Source organism: Myxocyprinus asiaticus, chromosome 23 (assembly GCF_019703515.2).
Source record: "Myxocyprinus asiaticus isolate MX2 ecotype Aquarium Trade chromosome 23, UBuf_Myxa_2, whole genome shotgun sequence".
NCBI lineage: Eukaryota > Metazoa > Chordata > Actinopteri > Cypriniformes > Catostomidae > Myxocyprinus > Myxocyprinus asiaticus.
Genome location: NC_059366.1, coordinates 6648160 through 6671030, shown reverse-complemented (window position 1 = coordinate 6671030; position 22871 = coordinate 6648160). Strand labels below are relative to the sequence as shown.

The 22871-nt window shown below is 37.0% G+C and overlaps 1 protein-coding gene across 1 annotated transcript in view; it reads right to left on the bottom strand.

Annotated features, from left to right (window-relative positions):
* Positions 1–22871, bottom strand: part of LOC127414313 (CUB and sushi domain-containing protein 1-like) — a 520597-nt gene that overhangs the window by 432076 nt on the left and 65650 nt on the right. Inside the window, exon 3 of the mRNA XM_051652256.1 lies at positions 15993–16105. Coding sequence (XP_051508216.1) covers positions 15993–16105 — 113 coding nt within the window. The remainder of the gene's footprint in view (positions 1–15992; positions 16106–22871) is intronic.

The following is a 22871-nucleotide window of genomic DNA, read 5'->3' as shown; positions in this document are numbered from 1 at the left end:
CTCCTACATCAGAATTTAATTGCTCCAACCACCTCAACTCAAAGTGTGCCAAAAATCATTTCTAAACTTCAGTAAAGACGGCCTGACAGTCATCAGCTTCCATGCAGCTTTAGTTATCTGTCTGTTTATCTTCAGAGAGGCATCTTCTGCGAGCTCTAAGCCCATCAATATCAAGTCAGCAGCAGGGGGAGAGCTGAAGCAAAAACGGGCCTTACCGACAGAGAAGCATCTCTTTCACTGCAGTTGTTTTGTGTTTTATTTTTCTCTGAATTATAGCAGAGATGAGGCAGGAATACAGTGTAATGACTTAACACTTCATCTCCCTAACAACCCAGCTGAGTCAAATCAACTCGCCTCTCAAAGCCAGGCAGCAGTTTTTTGTCTGTATATGCCAGTCCACGGGTTTATGAATGCATCCTATTCAATTCTCCAGTTCCTCTGGGAGGATAAGCTCTTGTTCTTTGTACCACATCTTGAAACCAATGGGTAAAGGTTTGGTTTGTATGGTCCAGTTAGCCCCTGCTGGTAGATGCTGTAATTACACTAATATATGGCAAAATAAATCCAGCAACAACAACAACAACAACAAAAAAGCATGTGTCTCCATTGAAATTTCTGGGGCAACATGCTCCAGCCAAGCAACTGCCATTGAGATGTTTAGAGATGCTAACAGAGAGCTTTCATTAAGTATAATAGACATCCTTGCTTGAAAAAATAAATAAATAAATAAATAAAAGTGATATAGAAATACAATTTCATACATAGGTAACTGTGAAGCTACATTAAGAAAACACTTCCAGCATTGGCTTCGAATGGCTCATGACACACAATAGCATTATACTACAAAAGATTCCTTTGAGATTATCAGTAGGTGTTGGGGCCTATATTTTATGCATGTCTCGAATGCTGCATAGAAATCTTTCAAAAATGTGAAGCAAGGAAATGAGATGAATATATGTATGCTAGTGACATCTATGAATATGGAATAAGAATACTTAACTCTGCATGAAGTTCAGTTGGCCGGTGTGCGGGTCAACCTCCTTTGCATGTCATTTGCTATTGCTGCATCTAAATTTGAGCATTTTTCACAATTAAAGGCCTTTCACTTCCAAATATCTTTAACTCACAAACTGAGCTCTAATCCACATAAAAGCACTTAATTAAGTATTGCTTGTGAGCCTTTACTCAACCTGTCTCTGAAAACAAGGCACAGTGCTGCTAATTATAGTCTGTTATCCAAAAATAAATAATTATATAACATGTTATGATGATATCTTTAAGACACACTTTGCTATATATGTTTAAGAGACTCTGATCACCTTTCTGCCAAGCTAGAATGGAAATACAAGCAACAAAACGAAAGCATATGACTGCTCTATGCCATTATCAATGGCTTGGACCTGTGAAAATCTGTACTGTTCATTTCCATATAAATGTTGAAATGTGCTTTGGAACTATAAATCAGCTAACGATGGCAGCAATACATTGTTCAGTGCAGCATTTATGGTCCTGTGGCTTTTTGTGTGTGCACAAAATGTGTTGAAAAAAGTAATAATGTGTCAGTGGTGCTCCAGCACCATGGACAGCGGCACACCAGCTCTACCTAGACGTATTTGTGAATATCGACTTTATATGAATTTTGGCTTGTTCCTCAGACAAGGTCACCATATGGATTAGATTTCACAAATAGCACAAAAACCATCAGGACTACTTTTATGATGCTTCTATGATGTATTTTGCCTTCAGTTTGGAGCTTGACAGATGTGGTCACTATAAACTGAGGTGGTGCTAAACACATACAAAGTGAAAACTCATTAAATATTACAAATATACAGTATGTATGTATATATATATATATATATATATATATATATATATACTTGACCTGTGGGTAATCTTTCCTGGAATTTCAATGTTTAGGCCTCGGATTGACTCTCATAATCATGTCAACATCATATAACACAGATGCCTGCTGACCTGGCCCGTGACTCAGTAACTCAAACCTGTCAGTGCTGTGTACATTTCATGGATGGTGACAACACATTTTGCTGTTTGCCCAACCACATTAAAATCAGTACTGGGAAACAAGTAGGGGCTGAGATTTGGGCAAAGAATACAGCCCCCTAAATACTGCTACAGTCCTGGACACTGTACCAGGATATCTTTAAAAAAAAAAAAAATAGTAACTGATTTATTTAGCAGATGTGTAAATAGCCACAAGCGGGCCATCTTTAAAGTCATGCCAAAATCAAAAGCTAGGGACATTGTAAGGGTGAGTTACAGTGATGGCATGCGGTGTGACATCTGTAAAAATAATCTTCCTAAAAACAATATCTAGCTAAAAGGGTCAGGTTCTTCCCCGCCCCCTCCTCTCAGTTAAAAGAATAGTTCAACCAAAAATTTAAAAATGTATTTTGTGGTGAACTGTTCCTTTAACAAAAGCTGTTACGGCTGCCAGATATCCAAATGAAACAATCAAATCATCTGTGAAGCTGCGGTCTCATAGATCTGGTGATTTTCAAAACGAATTACAAAGATCAACAACCTGAAATCCGCCTAAAGCAAAAAGAAAAAAACAAAGTACTTTACGCAGCAAGAGACAATATCTCACGATGCCATTACTGTGCTGAAGGAACACGTTGCCTTCTATTTATAAGTGCTCGAAGCCATCATATTTCAGAGCTCTATAACATGTTTCAGAATAATATCAAAAGATGGCTATGCAGGGTAGGTTTTACACTTAGGTGTTATGAAAAATCTTCTTTTCACCCCCAAAACAGTAATCCAACCAGCATCACTGTGCTGACCTCAAGATTTCAATAACAATCTCTTTCTAGCTCTCGCAAAGACTATCAAAGATTTCAGTCCTAGCGTTTTAAAAGTCCAGTTTGCATGTAAATGGATCAAAGTGGATTCATTTTTCTTAAGGCATATGGATAAAAATTTGAATATGGAAATATTTAAAAGAGAGGTCAAGCAGAGGGAAGCAGCCTGAAGTATTGTAATAAGCAGAGAGCACTAACACAGTATACCCATATTGTGTTAAGGAAATAGTCTGGTTGAAATAGTATATTGTACATAAAATTTAAGCTCCCTCATGAAAGTAACAGTAACCATAGTTTAACCATGGTATTTGTAATAAAACCATAGTAAATCACAAAATTAACCATGGTTATTACAGTCATGGTTATAATAATATTGTATATATTAACCAATATTAACCACTATTTATAGTAAAACATTATTCATAGTGTTTATATCAAAACCACGGTTTCCGCCAAAAAAAACAAAAACAAACAAAAAACAATTATTATACTGTATACTGAAAATGTACGTTGTTTTAAAGGAGTTTTAGATATTTATATTGGAAAACAAACCAAAGCAAAAGCAAATCAAAAACGTATTTTGTTGCCGTGTATAATGGGGCAAAGACTACCCTCTGTCACCTTTCTGTTCACTTCAATCCATCTTTAATTCACAACAAAACAAACTCTCTTATTAATAAAGCTTCGTATTGCCAATTTTCTTCACGATAAGAAATGCAGAGTGACACATATTACGATTCAATAAGTCACGAGCCATCACGTTATAATCTAGCTGCAGCAGAGTGTGCATCAGCCGGATGCCGTTTCAATCTCTCTCCCTTAGATCGGGACATTCGCACAACTCATAGAAGAGACGCTGACCGCACAGAGAAATGCCAGTTTTGGAGTTTGTAGTTATTGACATGATCTGCTTCCGTATTATTTGAACTTTAATAAAGCTATAAAGTATTAAATATAGCTGCATTTAAGATGTAACGCCGGGGTGTTTCCTTTAAAGACCCTGGACATGCAAGTTTTGCTTTAGCGGAGCGGCAGCTCCAGCTCCACTTATTCTACAACGAGAGTGCTTCTGTATTTACTTATTTTGTATTTTTGCATTATAATTCCCTCATATTTTGCGATCTACATCACCTGAAGCTGTGAAGTTTAGAGTGCGTCTGGACTGTGAGCTGTGTTTTCTTCCTCTCCTCAGTCAGGAGTGAACTGCAGTGCTGCTCTCGCGCGTCATCATTAGAGTTTAATGTGATCTCATGTTACGTTAAATGACAACAAATGACTATTCGACAACAAAAATTTTTGATGACAATTTTTTTATTGTCAACGTTGTCGATAACGTCAACTAATTTTTTCAGCCCTACTTGGGAAGGAGCTGCCTGAGTTGGCAGTAGACAGAAAAAACATTCAGCATTTTGAGCTAAATTTTGAGGACAAATACCCAGAAATCAAAGTCACGGAAAACCACGGAACTTACTTCATATAAACCGAGATACCAGGGAAATACAATTCCTTTTCTGGCAAAAGCTTCTAACATCACCATAATACAAAGAACTGTGGAGAACTGAGGTAAAATTCCACTTATGCTTTTTGGCCTTTTACTTGGAAATAAATAAATAAATAAATAAATATATTTTTGTCATTAAGTGCAATATTTCCAATGTTGTAGACCTGTATGAGGAACACATCTCAGTTCCCTGAGGAAAGAGTGGCCATTTCAGTGCCCGGCTAACAGACTTTGCAGAAAACTGTTCTTTCAGACAAGGAGATTAGATTTTAATGGATTGTAGAAAAGTCACAAGTTCTAGAGAGCTTGTCCTTGGAAATATTGACCCGAGCCAATCAATATATTTGAATATTACCAACCCAGTCATAAATTCAATTAGACTGGAATTTTTCTTATATGCAATTTAACGAGCCATCTGAGGTGTTTTTGGCCACAGCAAGTGAAATCAATATGTCAAGAGTAAAAGTGATGTATTAATGCTGACAGTTAAGGGAGCCCATCATTGTGTGGTTCATCATTGTTTCTCAATGATTTTTTTTTCCCAACAATGCTACTGTGACATGATCATAGTGCATAGTGCTATTGTAAATAATCATTGTAATAAAAGACATCTTTAATGTGTAACAATTGGTGCTGGCCGATATATTTAATATTCATGATTTAATTGCAAGGGTTTTGCACTGATATAAAATGTAACACCTTGAGTACTGCAATGACTTTTAAATATGCTTTTTATTTGGCTATTAAGCTTCCTAAAGAGTGTGCGATTAGGCAAGTTTTGCCTTTCTTGCGTGACTTGTGAGTATGAGAGCATTAAGATGTTTTAATGTTGTCTCTGATTTAAACGCAAAACTGTTTAAGAGTTGGTAAGCTCGATTTATTTCCATAATTTAGTTCAAACTGTCTATTTCAATAATTTGGAAAACTCTGATTCAACAATGAGCTTGTGTCATCACTCAATGTTCTTGGAAGACCTTAGGTGGCATTTTTTAATAAAATGTATCTATCTATATATATATATATATATATATATATATATAATACATGCAGGTAAATACTATTGTTTAGTCCTACTGTACATATTGTTAAATCTGTGTATCGAAATGAAAAAACATGAAATATTCTTCTTTGTGTTCTTTTAATAAAACACAAGCCTTGATTAGTTTTAACTAGATTTTCACTGTATTTTCCAACTGGTAATGTGTATATATATATATATTTATTTGTACTGTTATTCTGAAAAAATTATCTAGAGATTGTTATGAAACTCCATGGACCTTTCACAAGGTATTGCTAATATTTATCAAATAAAATCAGTAAATACTCATGGAAGTGGAAAAACAATGTTTGGTCTTTGGAAAACAGATTTTTGATGGTGTCCTGCTTGCAGTTCAAACTCAGTGCAATTATAAATGAAGCAATTCAAGCACAATTCTGTATGATTGAAAAGCGCCTCAAGACATGCCATACGTGAAGGCACGTACGCACAGCCTCCATGTGCTGCCAAGTAGAGAACACATTCCAGCCGAAATGTCATGGGAATTCCTTCATAGCGAATGCAGTAGCACAGCTTAATCCCCAGTGAAAATTTCAGAGGTGAAATAATGGCAAAGGGTGCAGCAAAGACAAATAATGCTGAGCACTTGAATTCTGCACTGCTGGATTTGCCATATAATCAGCCAATCACGTGTAAATAAAAAATAAAAATCAATCAATAAAAATCAATCAATAAATAAATAAATATATATATATATATATATATATATATATATATATATATATATATATATATAAAATTCTGTGAAAAATGATTTGCCCCCAACCTGATTTCTTCTGTTTTTGTGTATATCTCATACTAAATTATTTCAAAAATTCTAACAAAATCTAACATATCTAACTAATCTAACAAAGGCAATCCAAGTAAACACAAAATATAGTTTTTAAATGATAATGTTATTCATTGAAGCAAAAAAGTTATCCAATACCAGCTGGGCCTGTGTGAAAAAAGTATTTGCCCACTTAGTTACTAAATCCCCAAATCTATGAAACTGCATTCATAATGGGGTTCAGCTGGACTAGACACACCCAGGCCTGATTACTGCCAGCCCTATTCAATCAAATCAACACCTAAATATAACTTTTTCAGCAGCAAGAATTTGGCTAAAAGATCTCACCCAGTAGCACACTATGCCATGGTCTAAAGAAATCTAGAAATGATAAGGAAAAAGGTGATTGAAATAGCTTTGTAACCCTTCCCAGACTAATGTATTTCAAAGGCTCTGGGACTCCAAAGAACCACAGTGAGAGCCACTATTTCCAAATGGAGAAAACTATGCACAGTAGTGAATATTCCCATAAGTGGGCGACCTTCCAAAATTCCTCCAACAGCACAACGATGACTCATCCAGGAAGTCACAAAAAAGCCAAGGACAACATCCAAGGAACTGCAGGCCTCTCTCGCATCAATAAAGGTCACTGTTCATGACTCCACTATCAGAAAGACACTGGCCAAAAATGGCATCCACGGAAGAGTGGTGAGTCGAAAACCACTGCTAACCAAGAAGAACATTAAGGCTCATCTGAATATGGCCAAAACATACCTCGATGATCCTCAAAGATTTTGGGAGAATGTTCTGTGGACTGATGAGTCGAAAGTGGAACTGTTTGGAAGACAGGGGTCCCGTTACATCTGGTTAAATCAAACACAGAATTCCACAAAAAGAACATCACACCTGCGGTCAAGCATGGTGGTGGTACTGTGATGGTGTGGGGATGCTTTGCTGCTTCAGGGCCAGGGCGACTTGCAGTAATTGAGGGAAACATGAATCCTGCTCACTACCAGATAATCCTAAAGGAGAACGTCCGGTCTTCAGTCTGTGAGTTAAAGCTCAAGTGCAACTGTATTACGCATAAAGACAATGCTTCAAAGCATAGGAGTAAGTCCACCTCTGAATGGCTCAGAAGATGCAAAATTTAAGTTTTGGATTGACCTAGTCAAAGTCCTGACTTGAACCCGATTGAGATGCTGTGGCAGGACCTTAAAAGGGCAGTTCATGTTCAAACCCTCCAATGTGGCTGAACCAAAGCAGTTCTGTAAAGAAGAGCGGGCCAAAATTCCATCACAGGGTTGTGAAAGACTGATCTCCAGTTATCGGAAGCATTTGGTTGCAGTTGCTGCTGCTAAAGGTGCCACAACCAGCTATTAAGTGTAAGGGGGCAGTTAGTTATTCACATGGGTGATATAGGTGTTGGATAACTTTTTTGCTTCAATAAAAAAAAAAAAAAAAAAAAAAATATATATATATATATATATATATATATATATATATATATATATATATATATATTAAAACTGTATTTTGTGTTTGCTCAGGTTGCCTTTGTTTTATATCTCGTTTGAAGATCTACAACAATTTAGTATAAAAAAAATACACAAAACCAGAAGAAATCAGGAAGGGGGCAAATACTTTTTCACAACACACACACACACACACACACACACACACACACACACACACACACACACACACACACACACACACACACACACATATATAGTATATACGCCAAAGCTTCATCATGAGGAAATTATAGTAAATAAATAAATTAAATTAAAATTAAGTAAATATAAACAAATAATAATTAAATATCTTGTTTTTTATGGAGTGGTTTGGCAAACAAAATTTAAGTATAGTTGATAAATAGATCATTTTTGTCCAACCAGTTTCACAAACCAACTGTGTTTACATGAACACCTTGCCAAGACAGGCATTTTCACTATATGCATTTGACCATTCCAAGGGGCAGCTGCATCACTGGGAATGCTCTTCATGGAGCATGTGTGCCAATCCACATGCGAGTATTTGAAAGCAGCCACCTGTCATTCAGACAGCACTTGGGTACTGTAGAACTTAAAGTGTGAAGTGTGCAATTTCAAGGCCTTTGACTGAAACTCTGGAGTCTCCCCAAAACACCCCCCGCTCCTATCCCACCCTCACCATGCCATAATTTGAACACTGGTCAAATGCCACAACTCAGAAATAGACTTACTTGTGCCCAAAACTGCATACTGTATATTGAAATGAGAAATGAAGCATCACCCAAATAAGTAGCTTTTAACCTGCTTTAGCACCTGCACTCACAAGATGGCTTACTGACCACAGTGGACATTTGAAATGAGTGTTAAAAGAACAAGTGAATGAGCACAGTAGATTTGAGACAGAAGAGAGCAGTGCTCTGAAAAGCAAGGAGAAGGCCCTGAGTGTAATCCAATCTCTCCACTTTTCCTGTCTTTAAATTACACTCTACTACACAGGGCTTGATTAAATGTTAGTCAGATGGCTCATCACATTTGACAGGCTGGCTACTATCTCAGGGTTTGGCTGCGAGTAGGGAAATTAATTGATTCTTATCTTTTCAAGCTGGCCCTTACTACTGAAGCCTCCCTATATCGGAGTCAGAAGCTGTCATTTCTTTGAATCTTTTCAATAAAGCTCTGATGAGGTACTTCATTTTACAGACTAAATATAAGATGCAATTACGCAACTGCCGTAGCATCTGAAACAAACAATGTAGTCTTTATATTCCAGCGATTAAAACGTTATAAGAGTCCTATATGAGCAGATAGTGTAAAGCCTGTCTCTGAGGTGGAGAATGCAATGAAAAGAAATGTTAACACAGATTAATGGAGACTCGGTAAAGACAGCTTGAGTGTAGCTTTGTGATTTCACAATTTGAAAATAATTATCATGCAGGGAATTCCAGACCACCTGCTGTAGTCAAACTGAGCAATGCCATGCAATGTGATGCAATGTTCTATGAACGAAGGGGGAAATATGCCATGGACAGGGCTACTTGCAGGCTTGGCAGGGCAGTTTCATAAGGGAAACGGTACTGTAGTGATGTAAGTGTGATGAAATTCTCACTTCAGTTCTGAAGATACTTGCACACGTTTGAATCAATATGATTACTTGATTCCATTATGCCGAGTTACTGATAAGCGGCATCTCCCATCAGACATTTTTGCATCGGTTTTAGTGTACCCAGGATCCCATCCCTCGTTGAAACCAGAAAGTAATGACGTTTGCATAATCAATGACAAGTGCGATTGTGACCGGTCCTGCTCGACCTGCTCTAAGCAGGATTTGAACCGGCATCAGCTGGCATGGGAGGTGGGCGCACTAATGAGGAGGCAAAAGGCTTCGGCCCCAGCGTCAGTCGCTAGTGAGCCTCTTGAGCCCAGGGGAGTGAGCGGCGTCAGCCGCCTCCCATGCCGGCTGACGCCGGTCCGAACCCCGCTCGGAGCAGGACCAATTACAGTGGTGCCGTGACCCATCCGGGTCTAAAGGCTACAGCCCCCAGTGTCAGTCACTAGTGAGCCTCTTGAGGCGAGGGGAGTGAGGTTTACACATACTGCACAGCTATCACATACCAGCTGGCCGCCTTTACACGATTCAGAGGTTGCATTTTTCAAGATTAAGTTTTTTTCTAAACTGATGGTTAGATTTAAGTTTGGGGTTTAAGTTTGGGGGTAAAGTCAATACAATTTGCATTCCTGTTTTACATACCTTACAGCTAAAAACAGCACCCCTCTTTGGGCATTTCACCCCAGAAACTGGAGATCACATGTGCCCTTACGTTCAAAAACACTTCCCAGTTCGGCCACTGGGGGCAGTGTTTTCAACAGTGACATTTGGTGGTGCAGGATTAAAGCTAGGGTGTCGTTTCCTTGTGTGAATGTGTTGAGTTGGTACCCATCACAGAGCTTTTGCACTAACCTTAACCCTAACGCGGCATGGCACTGCTGATCAAATGAGCAAATGTTGCCATCCTGGATTTCTGGCAGTAATAAGGGAGTGAAAATTGCTGTGAGGTTCAACATTCATTCAGCACACTGCTGTGGCACTCATCGCTGCAGGCAAATAGAATACAATTAGTTGTGTGTAATGGCCCATAAGCCCCACTCTAAAGGCTGCTGGGAAACCTGCGGGATATGTATGGATGGCATGATCTGAACGACATTGCAATGCAGTGGGGGCGTAGATGAAATACTGCTGCATAGTTTACAATTTAAATGTGCACACAATAAGATGAGGGCCTGCAAGCCACCATTGATTTCTGAGTATTTGTGATTCATTAGCTTGTAGCCTGTCTCTTTGAATGGCATTTTGCCTGCACTGTTGCAGACTTGCTGACTGAGTTAAATCACCTGATAAAAAGTACAAAAACAAAAGGAACTAAATAAAGTGTGCAAACGATGATAATTCCATGTGCAATTGACTGTTAGAGCTGGACAATAGAGCTAAAAACCATGATATTAAATGTATTTGCTCTGAAATGGCCCTTTTTTCCCCCAATCTCATTACAATCAAACAATCACTGTAGCCAAGATGAGGGATGAGGTAGAAACAAGGTAACAATTGCAGGTAACCCCTTTTTAAAGTGTAGTTAAAATTAATCAAGGCATATTTTATAAACTGTTTTTCACTAAATGAACACAATGAAAAATTATATTTTAGCCTTTCATTGTAATATGTATCAATACAACAGCACAAAGTAATAAACAGCAATACTTGCCTACATATCTTTTTACAGAAACATTTCAATACATTTAAAATGTCGTAAGTGACAATTTTTGAGTGAAATAACCTGATGAAAAGTACAAAAAAGAGGAACTAACTACAATGTGAAACTGATGATAATTCTATCTGTAATTGCCTGCTGGACGGTATAGCTAAACATAAACATATACGTACATCAAAATGGCCCAAAAGGGTGACTTTTTTAATCTTTTTAAATTAATATTATTATTATTATTATTTTTTTTTTTTTTTACCAAAAAAGATTACAACCAAACAGTCACTGCAGCCAAGTTAAAAATGTTTAATCCAATAAATAAAACAAGTACAAATCTGCATGTTAACCTAAGAAAAGGTGCTTCATGTGGAAACATCTAGGCTACATTAACTGGTTTTATTTAAGTCAAAAACATCATTTAACATCTCGAGTCAACCTAAATGAGGTTACACCAACAAAATAATTTTAAGGCTAAGATCGGGTAAAAATAACGTAACAATTGCAGGTTACCAGTTTTTTTTTTTTTTTTTTTTTTTTGGTTAAAATTAATTAAGGCATATTTTATAATATATATAATTTAAATGCACCAACTCAATAACACAGAAGTATTTATTTATGTTTTTGTTACTAAAGTTTAAATAAGAGACACTTTTAAAACATCTCATGAGTTGTGAGACAAGGAAGGATCATGAAACTAGTCTAAGGACACAATCTTACACTTCATTGCCAAATAAAAAGCATTTTAGAATAATAGTGATATTCATAATGTTGCTTAATTGTATATCACCTGCTAAATTTATAAATAATTGGCTTTATTGCAAATATATTACTTATATCGCCCAGCCCTAGTAATCTCAAGATTCCACTGACATACTTGTTTGATATTTGTATGTGCAGTCTTTGCTAGCTTTTCCAATTGATGACAATGCCAAGTTAAAGTGAACATCAAGAGCAAAGGTCATTTTTCAGGCATAGTGGCTACAGAAGCAAAAATAAATAAATAAATACAATTTAAATTTGGTTTAAAGCATGCCCATTGGGCCACCAGAGGAAACGCCTATACAGAATCCTATTAACCTGATGGATTGTGTTGTAATGGTGTAAGAGGCACAGTCTCAATGCATAACAGGGAAAGGTCACACATCCACTGTAAATTATTCACAGCGATGACTACACTGAACTTCAGCTAATACACACAGTAAAAGCAAGCCAATGGAAAGAAACTGTATAACCAAATAAACTACACATTGTGGACTAAACTAAATCAAAAAACCTCAGAATAACAAGCCAAAAGATGTTGGTGAACAACACGAATCACTACATTCTGCATTTACAGAAGGAAATAGTTGTGCTTGCAAGGCAGCAAAAGAGTAGTGTTAAAGTTTTAGGTAAGTTTAGGTTTTGCACTTTAATTCTGTGTACTGTAAATTAAATGCAGCATCTTCTTTTATTTTATTTTTTTATTCCCTTTTCTCCCCAATTTGGAATGCCCAATTCCCACTACTTAGTAGGTCCTCATGGTGGCGCGGTTACTCACCTCAATCCGGGTGGCAGAGGACAAGTCCCAATTGCCTCCGCTTCTGAGACAGTCAATCTGTGCTTCTTATCACGTGGCTCATTGTGCATGACACCACGGAGACTCCCAGTGCGTGGAGGCACATGCTACTCTCCACGATCCACGCACAACTTACCACACGCCCCATTGAGAGCGAGAACCACTAATCGCGACCATGAGGAGGTTACCCCATGTGACTCTACCCTCCCTAGCAACCAGGCCAATTTGGTTGCTTATGAGACCTGGCTGGAGTCACACAGCACACCCTGGATTTGAACTCGGGACTCCAGGGGTGGTAGTCAGCATCAATACTCGCTAAGCTACCCAGGCGCCCTTAAATGCAGCATTTTGACTACAACAGTCAATACACAACAGAACACCGTCTTTGCAGTGTAAATGGTTAAAAAGATGCAAGACATAAGATCAATCACAATTCAGTATGCAAATAGATGTGAGAAGAAGACCAATCGCAAGTCAATATACAAATAAGCCTCTTGGGTCATTCCGTGTCAACCCAACCAGAGATCCCCAGCTCAAAATGTTATTTTTTACTGGTGAAAGAAATGCATAAATGATGACAGAAGCTAAAATATTAAATGCCATGGATCAATATTTACTGTTAAGTTAACAGCAGGACCTCAGCAGAGTAAACAGAACAGAAAAGCACATTTGTAAGCAGTGGCAAGACTTCGTGAGACATAATTGAGGACAAAACTTAGAGCAGAGTGTGGAGTAATACCTCACACCGGGAGAAATATCTCTGTCGCACAGCACGTACAGAGCACACATTGTCAACACATCTGCATTCCACAGCAGTGTCTCACTGACGACCATATGGTCATAAAAATAGAATGATCGCAAACGTGAGAGACGTCGCTTGTGCAGCCTTTCAGAGCAGTAGTTGTCACCTAAAGATGCTTTAGACAAGTACAACGTGATTTACGACTGACGTACTGTAGTTGACACCGAAGATGAAGTTAAACGAGACATAAAGTATGAAAACAGATCTCCTTACAGATAGTGCAACCAGAATAGAGACATAACTGGGCATCATTCACAAGCATGAGGTCTCAAAAGTCAAAGGTTTGAGAACATTGTGGGAGCTTTGGAAATTCGGTCCATATTTACTCACCCTCAAGCCAGAGAGATTTGGAAAAATATGTATGCAGCTCTCTTTCTTAAAAACAGGGCTGAGAGTCTATTCCAAAAAGAATCAGTTCTTTGATTCTGAGGTGTTGGGAAGCGAAAGTCGATTCGACTCTTTCGTCAAATCAATCATAAAAAGTGTAAAGTATGCCTTACATTGGACTGTTTACTGTAAGGTTTTACTTATCCTAATTGTTTTGCTTTTTTTCTTCTTAATAATAATAATAATAAATCAATAAATGAGTCTGGAATGGACTCTTCTGGAATCATAATCGAAGTCGTTTCCAATACCACCTTATTTAAAACAGTTGCTCATAGTACTTACCACCACATCTGTCAAATTTTGAAAATGCGTAAAAAGCACCATAAAAGTTGTCCATACACCACATGCACTATTTTCCAAATCTTCTAAAGTCATATGATATCTGTGTGTGATTAAGTTGTTATTCACTGAAAATCTTGCCCTCTAAAATGTTTAATGCTGCAGCTCGAAAATGTCATTGTCCATTCTACAGATTTAAACTGGTGCGTCACATTCACATATTACATGAAACATGAAAGACATGAAAATCAATGCCATTTGTCGTCAATGACAGCCAAGATTTCAAAGCAACTTAAATTTTAGTCTGTTTCCCTCCAAAGACTTATACCACAGGAGTCGTATGGACTACTTTTATGGTGTTTGTTATTTATTTATTTTTCCTGTTTGGAGCATGAAAGACGTGGTCAATATGAACTGAATTTGTATGGGAAAAAGCTGCATAATGTTTCTTCAAAAATTCTCCTTTTGTGCACCACGCATACAACAGCATTTTGAGTGACCTATTCAATAAAAACGTATTCTACTGAAAAACCTTTACTTCTACATTTTACAATTGTAAATGCAGTATATTAAAAAAGGGCAAACATTATTATCTGTCTTAATACTTGTGTAAGAAAGAACTCTAAAGGCATCAATAATCCACATACCTGTTAAAAAACTTTAAACCAGACAGTAAACACTCATGTTTCCTGTTAAAGTAAAACAAATAGGTCTGTGTAACAAAGACAGAAAAGATGCCTCTTTTAATCCCAAAGCTAATCTTAAAAGCCCATTGATGAGTTTGCAGGGTGTGTAAATCTAGTTTCCCAGAGCTTAACAATCAATCTAGAGTAGACTAGCAAACAAAATGAAACACTGCGGGATGAAGACTGTATTTTACCACACCAAAAAGAGCAGTTTTAGCTTACAGCGTTTATATGCACCACTAGACTCAGACTTCAATCCAACCTAATATGCCAAAAAAAAAAAAAAAAAAAACTTTATTCATGTTCCATCCCATCCTGCAGATAGATAGACCAAATGCACCTGGGGCAAAAACAAAAAAAAAACAAACAGTGGAAATGTGCAAAACCACTATTAGTCCTGGACAGTGAGAAAGCAAGGACAGTCATTTCAGTCTGATCTTTAAAGGAACCGTTCAGCCTAAAATAGAAATTGCCATGTCGTGCCTTGTCCAAACCTCTATCCTGTTTTTCTTTTCTTTTCTTTTTTTCTTTCTGTGGAACTTAAAAAGGAGAATTTTGGAACACTCTTCATGCAGCTCTTTCCCATACAACAACCACATAGTGACCACACTTGTCAAGCTCCAAAAAGGACCATACAAGCACCAAAAAAGTAGCCAAAATGACTTGTTCGATCTATATTCCAAGTCTTCAAAAGCCATATGATACCTCTGTGTGAGGAACAGACCTTTATTATATGGAGAAGAGTTGCAGGAATATTCTTAAAAACAAAGTTCAGTCATGAAACTCTACATGCTGCAAGTTGATATATCCTTTGAACATGTACATTTTTAGCTAATAGGCTTGCATGGTGCAGCTGATAAGTCCTTTGACATGCAATCTGCAAGCCAATCAACTTACTCTCTGTGTACTCTCTTTTTGTCTAACATTTTGTCTTAAATTGCCACTGTTGTTTGCAGGCAAGCTGGTTTCAATGCAGAGCAATACGAGACTTTTTTCTCTCTCTCTCTCTCTCTCTAAACCCTCCTCCTTCCCAGCACCACTGGTCTAGATCTGCTTCACAGGGGATTGTGTGTACATCTAATTGTGCAGCAGCAGCATGTCTGTGTACTGTATGTTCTTAGCAGTAGCAGGTCTTCGTACTTGTTCTGTAGCATCAGCATAAGTAGATCTAGCCCACCAAGATCAAACCTACCAACTTTTCATATGCATTATGACACTTAACTTATTCAGAGAGTTGGCATGACTGACAAGATGTTGTGTTCCACAGAGCAAATAATTTCATACAGGTCTGAAGCAAGTTAAAATAATGGCAAAACTTTCCTTGTTGGGTGAAGTATTTCTTTAACACATACGCTTTATTGTAATAACTAATGTGTCCTACCTTCATAGATTGCTTTAAATCCTTGGGCACTCACTGCAAAATCTGTAGTGAACCACAGTGCCAGTATCGACCCAGAGCTTACGATGGGTGACGGCAACATGAAGCCCGACAACCTGAAATTAAATTGATAAATGCAATGTTAGCAAATATCAGTTTACAAAACATGCAACTTCAGCAATACATGCATTTAGATTTCATCCACCATAAATGTGACAGCCAAAAGCTTAATCTGAAAGATAATGTCATTATACTGTACAAAAGAGTCCAAAAGAGATCCTTAGTGATTTTTTTTTCATTACAAATTATATAATCACCATATCAAAGAGTTAAAATTGATTTGAAAAATTTTAAATGATCCAGCATAATTTGAGAAGAGAATCTTGTGTGCTTTAATGGAAGCAAAGCATTCTAACTTAAAAAAAAAAAAAAAAAAAGAAGAGAAAATGCATTAGTGGCTATATATATATATATTTGGTTTGCAATTTTTTTATCCTACAATATTGTTTATTTGCAAGTTAAAATTAGATCTTGAATCCCAGATTCCCAGATCCCAGATGTGGTCTCAGGCTTTTGGATCCTAAAGTACATTATTACTCATTTAATCATACAGTACTTTATTATTTGTAAGTTCACATCATAGGGAGAGTAGAGTCATGTTAACCCTTAAATGCATGGATGAGGTAAAGGGGTGGATCCTGAGTCCTGGGTCACTAAAGACCCGAGGTATGCATTTAAGGGTTACATCTGTTAAGAAATGCGATATACTCTTGCCACTTTGGCTTTTTAGTCATTTGAATTTGACATTTGAGTTTTCCACAACACTTCACCAGCAAGACCCACCTTATAAACAATCACTTATAAAACTCAACTGACAGACCAGGCTTGGTAAACATATCATTTGTTCTCACAATATTTCCCAAGTCTCTATGTTTTTTCTTTCTCCACTTTTTAATGAGCAGGGTGAACTAGTCTTGGCCGCCCACAGGAAGTATGATCACATTGAGCTATACCCTACAGCGCCCAGTACAGCCTTAACATTTGACACCGCCCTAGTGAATTAGATGACTATAACTAGCTGAGGATGAAACCAAGGTCCCCCGTAACAAAGACTAGCCTCTCTGGCTCTCAAGTGAAGGATAAGACATGTTCTTTGAAGAAAGCCCAGAGAAATACGGCACTCTCATTCCACAGAGATCTCAGCGAAGCAGCAGCAGTGATCTGACCTCAGGACATCAGCTCATGTACATGGAATTCACTACAGATGACTCATTTCATCCCCATCCTTATTCAGCACCGGAACTGTGCAAAGAGAGCCTAACTCTAATTTAAGAAACAAAAATCCCTTTTTTCTAAAAATCACTTTTAGGACATTTGCAAAACAGTTACTTTCCTTTACTCGTAAAACGTAACTAAAATTACTGTACATTAAAATGTAAAATGATCCATTAGGGATGGAGTGGGACTAAAAATTATTTGAACACTTAAACTATTCTTTTCAAAAATATGTGTATGCTTATGCAAAAAAAATAATGTTTGCCATGGTATAAATTTACTGGTTAAATCAGCCATTACATTTGGCATTATTAAGAGAACTATCATATATCAGGACCCTTAGCATTATTATACATTATATTCAGCATTCCATACAGTTTAATATAGTACAATCTTCTGTAAATCCTGTGTAAATGCACTCTCGTGCTGAAAAGACTCATTCCAGTGCTCACTGTATTACATGCGCTTACATGAGCAGGAGAAAACACTTTATAAACAGTCACACCTTGACTGCTGAGACATCAGTCTGATATCCATGAAAGCTGCACAATTGATTACATTGAAACTGAAATCGAGGTGTGATGTTGGATGAGTTTAATCCAAATGATTGTGCTGTCTTTCTCCATTGCGATCGGTTTTATTGACGCGGATGCACATGCTCGTTTGCTCAGTGAAGTTTAATAGAGATTCGAGCGTGGTAATGACAAACAGTTTTTGCGAAATACACGGAAGTACGTGGCTGATTTTGAATTCATAACATGTTTACATTATAAAACATAGAAAATAGCAGTAAAATGTAAGTGATGCGCTGGAGAGAAACAACTCATGCATCAAGCAGCACAAGCACTCTGTCAACACACCTGACGCAGAAACCGCTCCACATTAAACTGTATGCTTATTATGATCATCTTTGAAATGTTCATAAAGTGTTCTCGTGCTCTGGACAACTTGGGTCGGGTTTTTCCGTCATTTTTCAAATGAGGTTCATCATGCAAAACATTTTCACTGGGATGCAAAGTGACGTCACTGACAGAGCTTCTCCATGCTTGCCGCAAATATCCAACTAATTGATAATGAAATTAATGGTTGATGATTTCCATCATTGATAATTATCAATTTTATTGATTAGTTGTTGCAGCCTAAAAAACATGTTCTAGCCAGGAATTCAAATAACCTGCCAGATCCAACCAGATGTGCTTCAGAAAGCAAATAAAAAAAAATAAATAGAAAAGTCTATCTGAAAACAAGTTTCTGAAACATATTCAGTGGGTATCTACAAAACAAAATTGGTCCTTTCAAAATGATGCGAGGTCAATGTGTGTACAGACTCGTAGTGTCAAAGTTGCAAACTTTTGAGGGATTTTTGTAATAACAAAGCTCTACTGCAGAGAAAAGCTATTGAATGTTTACAGCATATGCCAAGAGAGATAAAAGTCTATAGCTGCTTAGAAAAGACTTTCGGCATCTTATTAATTTGTTTAAAATGAGATCAACTTTGCTTATTTCTGCAATACCTCTTGCTGTACCATAACACAATGACCAAAGTTTTCTGGTTTCTTGGAGGGGAAAAAAAACATATAATTTTTTTTTTCCTTTGCATATATAGTTTAATATGAAACTACTGTATATGCAAGCCATTTGTAGGTTGACTTGCCAAAGAGTTTTCAAAATGCATGCTTGTTTGAATGGTCGACTTGTCAACTTCTGGCTCAAACAATGGCACGAGTTTGGGGCAGAACTACCTTTATTAAACATACAGAAAAGTAAAAAAAACCCAGCTTTTTTCAAAGGGAATATTGTGCTTGATGGATGTATTACAGCTCTCACCTCTGACAGTGAATTAACGAATAAATAAAGCAAGACAATGAGGTGTGTACATGTCTTGCTTATATTATTTAACTATTGCACAGTGACTTGTATTCTTCTATTCTAGCCCACATAAATCCCAAACAAAAAGACAAATTTGGCTTTGAAATGCCTTAAATTTTCTAAGTGCTTGTTGGCATGTACCGCAGGCAGATAATGGCTGTTTGGCCCAAAGTGCTTTCCGGCAATTTCTCTGCCAACGCAGTATGGTTATCCAAGCATGACATTACAAGGACTGGGTTTTCCATGAGGGTTCAGAGGTCAAGAAAGTCCAGCTCATAAGCTGATTTTATCTCTGTCCTCCATGGTGAGGTGTCCACTGGGTAAATATAGCATTTTCATCATTGTTTTCCTTCATGTTCAAACACTGGCCAGTGGAAGGTTATCGTGTTATTTTAACCGAAGAGGACTGTGCGGCCGAGTGTCTGGACGTTTTATTAGAGCACATATCAGACGTGATCACAGTCGTTCAATCACAGTCTGAGCAGATATGCTTCTGAAAGTGTTGGCCCGGAGTGCATTAGCTTAGAACGAACAAGGGACTTGGATCCATTTCAAACATTACTTACCGAATGCCTCTGCTGATCCTCTATGTCGGAGACTAGGAATAGCCTCATGTTAGTGACCGCCAACCTCTCCTGCTTGAACTGGGTTATGTTTAAGGTAAGGTTATTCATGGCAGCTATTAGGCAGCTAGCATTTAATAGACCTCTCCATCTTCATCGATTAAATCGTTTTCACATTGAAGATGCAGGCGAGACCTTGCAAAGCAACAACCGAGAGGTGACCAACATAAGACCAACAAAATGTTAAGAGGAGCAGTACTAAAAAGCAAGGAGGCAGTACTGCTCCTCTTAAAATCTCTGTCTGATCGCATCTTTAGCAAGGTGACCGTTTTTGACCGAAATTGAAACCTTAGCACACAAACCCTGCTGAAAAGACCATCTTAACCAGCAAGCAAATCCCATGCTGGTCTGGGCTGGTTAACACTGGTTAGTGCTGGTTTGGTGCTGGTGTAGCTGGTGGATCAGCAAAGCCATGATGTTCAACAGCAAAACTGAGCTGATGAAGCTGGTCAACCCATCTGATTTTTCTGATTTAGTAGACCTTGACTGTTTTCACACAAACCAAACAAACCAAACCAACCTGGTCTCATAAAATCACATTACCTAAATTTGTTCAAAATATTTTTTATGTGGTTCTTACTACATATTGCGACAGTTTCCTGGTGAAATTATCACTGTAGGTGGTACAACAACAATGACTTTTATTCCCTTTAACACAAATCATGAGTAAAATGCCATATTGTCAGTTCATTTCTGACACCATTGGTTAGGTTTAGATTTGAGGTTAAGTGTAGGGAGGTAGGTAGGTTTTTATTATTATTATTGTTATTTAAAACCTCATGGAGCATTAACCTTAAACACCTAATTTATTTGTGAGAACATTTAACTCGCTTTTAGCGCCACTCTGTGGACATCACCTCAGAACTGATAGCGATACGTGTAAGGAACCACGTAATATCATTTTGCAAATATGTCGTCAGAGTCACATAATTTTCGTGAGATCAGGCGGAACCAAACACTGGTGTCAGACCTACTCCAAACTCTAGTGTGAATGTGCTCTAAATTAATTAAACTTCTTCTGGCTCCTACAGTTATTTGATCTTTACTTTAGTGTGCAGACTGTACAGAAGAAAAAGTTCCACAATAACGAGCCCACCTTGAAATGCACTTCTTTGTTATTTTGCTCTTTTGAAATAAGAGATACATGCATAATTGCTCTAGAGAACATCATCTGAACGATCATGGGCCCTAACCTTCAAAGACTCTGCTATTATGAAATTAACAGAGTGGGTGGGGGCAGATTTCACAGTGATAAAATCATAGCATGGGAATTTTGAAGGACAAAAGTTATGCCTTAGAAAATATGTGTTGTTGGTGAGGTCACCTAAACAGAACTATTTGCATTGAATGTGTGAGGATTTGTGTCCAAATTCAGCAGGCATTTATAAGGATTTTCTTTGGTCCATTTCTCTTAAAGCGAAAAAAATAAATAAATAAATAAAAATGCTACAGATGCTTCAGATGGGCATCAACTGAAATCTATTGTCTCTGCTCCTTTGAAAGTCGCAATGCGGTTCTCGTAACCTGTTTCATAAGTTTGCGTTTTACTTTTAAATTTCCACGAGGTTTGCTTTCAACAGCACCGAATATCCTTCTCCCTTTCCTCGCCTGAAATATATTCAGAATGCCGGCTATCTCTGAATAACAACAAAGCTGCAATTTTTACAGCAATGGGTTTGACTTATATATCCTCCCAAAGCTTTTGATTTGTTTGATGTCACAGATTTTAATTTCATCTTCTTGGTCTCTGGCTTTTGAATACAAATGTGACTTAGAAGGCCATGATGCATTCATGTCGAGCCAGCTGACAGTGCTTCAGGGGGAAAAAGGTGATAGTATGGGTTTGTTTTATCCATGAATGGATAAATACATTATTTAAAAAAAAAAAAAAAAAAAAAAAAAAATGCCTCACTTGTCACATGCCTCACATTCTAGAATATACTGTAGGATTTATTTATCAGGCTGCCCTGTTTGGCTTTACTTGAAGTCGAAATCTAATGGACCATTTTCACTGAAAAGAATATTTAAAAAACAAATTTAGTCTGTAGTAACAAAGTTTGTCTTTGTTAAAAAAATATATATATTAATTTAATCCCCTCACCAATCCTTTACAAGTTTGTACACACTTGACTGAATTTACTGACTCCACATTTTGGCCATAATAATAAAAAATAAGTAGTTGTGTTCAAACATTGTACTGTATTAGTAGTGTACATCACAATATAGAAGTTAAGTAGATTTTTATTTCTTTATTTTTTACAGTTGAACAAATCATATTCCTATATGGGTCATTGACAAATAAGGTTGTCTTAGGTGATATACATGAGAAATCTTAAAAATATAGTATAAACCACATCAATATAATCTTTGTGTATAATTTGGTTTCATACATTTTTGAAAATAACATTTATAGCATTTAAAAAAAAAATAAAAATAAAAAAAAAACATTGAATTTTCCTTGAATGCAATTTACTTATTTTTCTTTTCTTTTTTGAGTCAGGAATATGAAGTTTTCTAATAGTTATATAATTTTAACTGAACACAACTTTCATTAAAATGACAAAATATATGTTTGTATTTTTATTTATTTTTTCAAACACAGTAATGATGGTCTAAAGCAGGGATGGGCCCGTATATCGTTGAATATGGCCCATCCGACAAGACTGAGGATTGATTTTATTTCTTTGAAAAAGGGATTATGTAAAGATTGCATTCAGTTTATGATGTTATTACAACTATTGACCAGAAGAGGTCGCTTGTTCTTAGCAGACCTGCTGATCACTGTAGGACTCTAACATGCAACAGCTTACACTCGCTCATCATTTATAAGGTAAATTGAGCTAAATTTTATCTCAGCTTGTCAGCGACATCGGTCCATGCGTGTATGTTGTGGTGCTGAAATGTTTTGTATTAATGCACTGAAATGTTATGTTTTGTATCCAGTATTGTTATTGATGATAATATTTAGATTTTAACTAATACCTATAAGCTGTTTTATGATGTGGGGTTGCAAATGTAGATAATGCAAATGAGATACATTTTCTTGAAATGTAAGTCTGAAGTATATTGCTTGTCAATTTAACATGAATTTGTACATGTGAACATGCACGTTTTA